Here is a 5,768-nt window from a genome sequence, read left to right on the forward strand (position 1 = left end):
ACAAACTTTATATTTTTCTCGTTAAAAAATTCATTTAAAAACAATAATAATCACATCGAAATAAGCACGATAGTGGCTGAAAACTTAATATTCAATTGTTTAATGTTTTTCTTTTTCTTTTGTAGTAATGAGATTTTTATTAAAATAACCATGCCCAAAACTTAGTAATTCACATAAATAAATAAATACTTTAGTAATTCACGTAAATAAATAAATACTAGTAAAAACTTAGTAATTCACATAAATAAGTAGATACTCTAGTCATTCACACAAATAAATAAATACTAGTAAATGACTTGCGGATCCACTTGTTGTTTGAAAGTTTCCCCTCTCCCCCCAAACCTATGCCAAAGCTCTTTCTTCCTCTCTTGAGCCTACCACATGTAATTCTTTCTATCCTAAACTTGCCATATGTAATTCTTTCTATCCTAAACTTACCACATGTAAGGCATGGGACTAGTGAAAATGAAGATAGTAAACTACAAAAGAATTTATTTTTGATTGAAAATTTTAGCACAAACTTACCCATGCTTTAATAAGCAATGCTAATTGGATCCTTTCATTATAATATTAATATCTCAACTAAATATATTAAACTAGGGTAACTATGACAAGCTTTCGTAATCAGCACTTAAAAGTAAGCACTAATTAGCACATGATTAAAGCTTAAAACCCCAGTGCCTCTTCGAGCGGCCTACAATCCTGACGGGCACAATAATAGCTCCATGAATCGGTTAACGATCCTCTTAAGGACTAGTCTCCATCCTCACTTAATCAACTAATGGTGGTGACTCTCTCCAGGTTTCACAGAATTGCAATCACCTGCTCAAGTGCGGTAAAGAATCCCAATCCAGTAAGGCGGTTAGTGAGGGATGGCTGCATCAATATGCTCAATACGTCTGTTACTCCCTTACTCGTGAGGGATGGCTGCATCAATATGCTCAATACGCATAGATCCAGACATTCAGTGCAGAGCTTTACAAGCTAGTGGTTCTGGAGAGAGAAGCCTTGGAAGAATTTTGTAAATTGCCAGCTGCACGCCGGATCCGGCACATTGTAGATCGCCCTCTTCTCCCCTTTTATCTGCCATTGTCAGAGCATAGAATAGTATGAGACCTTTGAAGCAGAGATTACCTTAGTATTGTTGACGCAGACACACAGTCCATCACGTAGAATGAGTTGGTCAGCCTCTGCCTCTTGCTATATGCAGAGGTTATGCTGGGAGAGATCACGCCTCATTAGTTTGAGCTTGGAAGGCCTTCAAAAGCGTTGCTGGGGATTAGAGAGATGCCTCAGTCCAGCACCTTAGATCCCCCATCTTGCTTGGGGCGAGTGATTGTATCCCATCCAACTCTAGCATCAAAATGACATTTACTGTCACATCTAAGGTTTGACCCTAAACAAAGAAACAGGTAAAAGAAAATAGTTTGCAACACCGAGGATGTAACCGTGGACCAAATTGGCTTATCTTACCGAAAGGCTTAGCTTCGCCACATCAATTAAGGAGGACCTTTGAACATTTGCTGTGTAATAAAGAGAAGGCAGAAAGATCTTCACAATCCATAAAACCATCATGGTGCAATCTTGCCCATCCACCAATCATTTTCACCAACCATTGCATCAAAGCATGCAAAGGCCCTAGGCCCCAAGGTCTGGAAACAAGGCCTACTTGAGATAGTAGATATCAGAAATCTTTGAGTAAATTACATAGCATACTACCAATGCAGTGTCTCTTACGAGGTTAAATAAAATAGCAAACAATATCAATTAACTCAACCTTCAAATGAAGCTACAATGGTGTTGTAGAAAGGTTCAGAACATGTCTTATACAATCCTGATACCAAACGGGCACAATTGCTCCAGGTATCCTTCTGCACAATGAGGTTGAGTTGTTTTACATAAAGATTTATACATGGTAGCCTTCCAAGTTCCGCTTGAAGATCATAATTCCCACAAAAGAATCCAACACAGAATAAGCCACAAATGTGCTATACTTTCTCATCTCCCATCCACGAAGACTTCTCTTTAGGTCCAGTGGGCCCTTCCTCACCAAACACCTCATCTGGTAACTTGTTGGCGAGAGACCTCAATTTCGACCTCAGAAAAGAGGGAACCTTCCGTAATACCTTCTCAAGCTCATCTCGGGAATCATACTGCACTTTGGGTCCCCACTTTCTCATGTATTGTAACCATGCAGGCTCGTCGGGAGCATTTCTGCTTCCAAGGTACCCTGCTGATATGATTTGGTAGTTTTTGCTGCTATCCAGAAAATACTTGCTCTTAGCTGTATCATTCCTGATACCCACTCCATGATCTCCCTGAAGGACAAGCCCTGGCTGGGGATAGCTTGCATGACCTGACTTAGACGAATACACAACAAATTTGCCACCTTCAACATACTCCAAGTTGGCTGCATCAAGCCATATCCCACCACTGTGCTGTGAAAAGAACACCCCCCAAAGCTTTCCTGTGAAATTATTGACTCTAAAGGTAACATGCTCCCAATCAGAGACATGCTCACCAATCTTCCCAAGTTTGATGTCAATCATCTCGAGCTTTGCTGTGGCCGCACCATTGAAAGGATGGTATATCCATGTTGCAATATCTGTGAAGGTTGCTCCTAGCATAGGCTTGGCACGAATGTACACTTTTGCAGTAGACAGATTGCCAAATTTTACTTCATTTGCAGTGCCATCATCAGGTAAATCTATCCAATACTCATCATCATCAGTGCCACCTACAGGCAAATTTGAGCCATCCATAGAGATCAAAACTGGTGCACTCTCCCCTTTTGAATGCAGCAAGACCCCCTTGCTAAAAAGCCATGAGATTGAAGATGGAAAGTACTTCTCATCAGGGTGAAAGAAAAAAGTAGGCCCATAATTGCTCATTAAGGTGTTGAGTTGAACTAGAGAGGGCATTGCAGAGAAAGACAAGGATGCATTCTTTAAGCATGCGACAGGGATGGTGCTGTCAGTGCCCGAATCAGCACTACAAAAGAAGGTCCCCACCGGAACTCCCTTTGATTCTGCTCCGATCATGAGTGGCGCAAGGTTCCACACCTTGAAACTGGATGGAGTGTTTGTATCCCAAATTAAGTCAGTTACCTTGCAAGCATCTGTGAGGTCAGCGCGAACACACATCACATCCTTGGTGCCTGGTTCATCTGCTGTGGTGGTGACTATGTAGCCTAGAGATTTGTATCCATCAGGAGGAGTGGGCAGCCAGAAGTAGCCTGGGCCACTAGCTTTTTCATTGGATTCTGTATGGCTCCATACCAATATGTAGCCAACAGGACTTGCCAAAGCAGGCTTGTGAGTGCAATCGTTTCTCTTTGCAACCAGAAACCGCCCTTCTGATGATGTTTGGTTCGGCTGGCTGAGAAATCCGAGGCAATTGAATCCTCCAGGTAGATTCACGGGCTTGTAGAAGATTACCCCTTTGTTTCCTAATCCACCTTCAGATGTGCTCCACACCTTTTCAAATGAAGTTGTCTCGGCAACCACAATGTCACTAAAAGAGATCCTTCCTGTGGCAAAGTCGGTTCCTGCATGTGTAAAGCAGACAAAGCTTATTTATTTAGATACACAGTGCTCTTGTACCTGAGACAAGGAGATTAAGTACACTGCGTACATTACACATCACAACCCTTACACACATGCGTATGAACTTGTACTTATGCACTATATGGAATACAAACTTAGCATGGCTTCAGATGCAATGGACACAAACCATCCTGTTTCTGGCTGGGTGGTCAAGATAGAGAAAGGAGACTAAGAGCACTTCACAAGAAATGCAGAAATTCACAAGAAGGTGGCCGTGCGTTGACATGCCACATCAGTTTTTTTTGTGTGGATGTCCACCTCCGTGTGAAGTCCATTTTGAGCGTTCACCTTCAGGCTCCAAGAAATGCCATCTGTACCCCTGCTCAAGCAAGCTTTGTATGTCCTCTATGTTTGAAGCCACCCTTAAGCTCATAAATATATATACCTAGATGAATCCAAGAACATGCCCAAATTTACCTTATAAGAAAGTGCAATTTATAACCTCACGGTAGTCATCCACAAGACAATAAACCTTCAACTCCATCATGCATAGTATGGACTAGATACTATGACATCCCCACTAACGTCATCAGTGCCCAATAGTTGGTGTAGAACTTGGTATCAATATATGCTCCCCCACACACACACCCCATGCACGCGCGCACACACCATACATTCATACAAAGGTCTGTGTACAGAGTTTTTGTCAAAGCTCCGGAGATACAGGGTAGACTCAGCCATAATGAAGCCTTGCACCAAGGATCATAACAAAGATACATGTTACATGATACATCTCAAGACCACTACTTTGAATTGCAATAACCCTATCTAAAACAAGGTCATTGCATTGGTAGTGATTTAATCATCATTTACATCTACGAATATTTCAAAAACCTGACAAATTTCAATCAAGAAGGCCATGAGTAAAGAGTAACAACCAGCTGAAGAGACACTAGAAGATAGCAATTCAATTGGACACATAATGTTGCTGTCTTCACTGCTCCATCTGTAAAACAGCACCCTTTAGAGGTTCATTTGTCCATGTAAGCTACAGCTCTCTTAAGTCAAGAGAGAAGCATAGATACAAACATCACACACACCGCTCACATCCCATGTATCCAGGTCTACAAATCTAGGCTTCTGCAAATATAGCTATACAACCTTTAAACACTAAAATTTGTTGTGTAAGCTACAGCTCTCCTAAGTCAAGAGATAAGCATAAATATATACATAAACAGCAAACGTTCATGTACCCATGGATATGTATCTATGTCCGTGCACACACAATCATATATACCATTTAGAGGTTCATTTGTTGGTGTAAGCTCTGTCAAGATAAACATGCCCATGTGTATCCATGTATCTGTATCTTTGTCTATGTTCACAGGATCATACACATACATACACGCATGCACAAGTACACACCCACACAGACACGATTATAAAGCACACATGTCCATGCATCTAAGCCAATGTATATAATGTTATGTATGCACACACATATACATACATCAGGAAAGTTGATAAACACCTATTTTTATGTGTAAATGTGTGCGCGCGCGAACACACACACACACACATTATCCTGTATACCTTGTGGATACTTTAATTAATACATTAATGACCTCAATCTGATAAATGAGACGAGTAATTACACTGAAACCATAATGCCAAAGCTCCAGATTAGTCCAAGTGCTTTGGTTTCTACTTTGTTGAAACAAGAACCCAGACACAACACAACAGTGCGCACATCCCCTTTATATAAAAATGAATGGAAGTTTTTTAATTTTTTTTCAAAAGAAAGGCGCTAGGTTAGAGAAGCTTGCAGTAAAGAGAAGCTATTTCTTCAAAGGAAAGGTTAGGACTCGATTCTACTGCACGCTAGTACTCCGATAATACATGAAAAATCGTGCAAAGGAAAATGGAGCAAATAGAAAAGATTTAGTAAGCAGACCTGATGGTAAACCGAATGGATTTCCGGGATGAGCTGAGAAAATCCAGGCATTCGTGATACAGAAAGGAAAGCCATGCCAGACAGTCTATAGAGAGGCAGCCCCTCCCGCTCCTTCTCCTGCACCTCCTCCTCATTCAAATGCTCTAATTCTTCATTTTCGTTTCAGATGCGTATTTTTTCACATTTAAGCCAGCCCATTTATGCACACTGTACCCTGTCGGCCGCCCACTTCCTCTTCGAGAAACAAAAGACATCACCATGCTTTCACA

The 5,768-nt window shown here is 41.2% G+C and overlaps 1 protein-coding gene across 1 annotated transcript in view; it reads right to left on the minus strand.

Annotated features, from left to right (window-relative positions):
* Positions 1 to 1,741: 1,741 nt before the first annotated feature.
* LOC147627311 (hypothetical protein At1g04090-like) overlaps positions 1,742 to 5,768 on the minus strand; it is a 5,141-nt gene continuing 1,114 nt past the window's right edge. The window contains exons 1-3 of the mRNA XM_086815946.1: positions 5,500 to 5,768; positions 4,484 to 4,551; positions 1,742 to 3,547 (exon numbers count right to left, since the gene is read on the minus strand). The exon at positions 5,500 to 5,768 is cut by the window's right edge and continues 1,114 nt beyond it. Coding sequence (XP_086672072.1) covers positions 1,989 to 3,547; positions 4,484 to 4,551; positions 5,500 to 5,633 — 1,761 coding nt within the window. The 5' untranslated portion in view covers positions 5,634 to 5,768 and the 3' untranslated portion in view covers positions 1,742 to 1,988. The remainder of the gene's footprint in view (positions 3,548 to 4,483; positions 4,552 to 5,499) is intronic.

Source organism: Cibotium barometz, chromosome 21 (assembly GCF_041138505.1).
Source record: "Cibotium barometz isolate CiBa-2024 chromosome 21, ASM4113850v1, whole genome shotgun sequence".
NCBI lineage: Eukaryota > Viridiplantae > Streptophyta > Polypodiopsida > Cyatheales > Cibotiaceae > Cibotium > Cibotium barometz.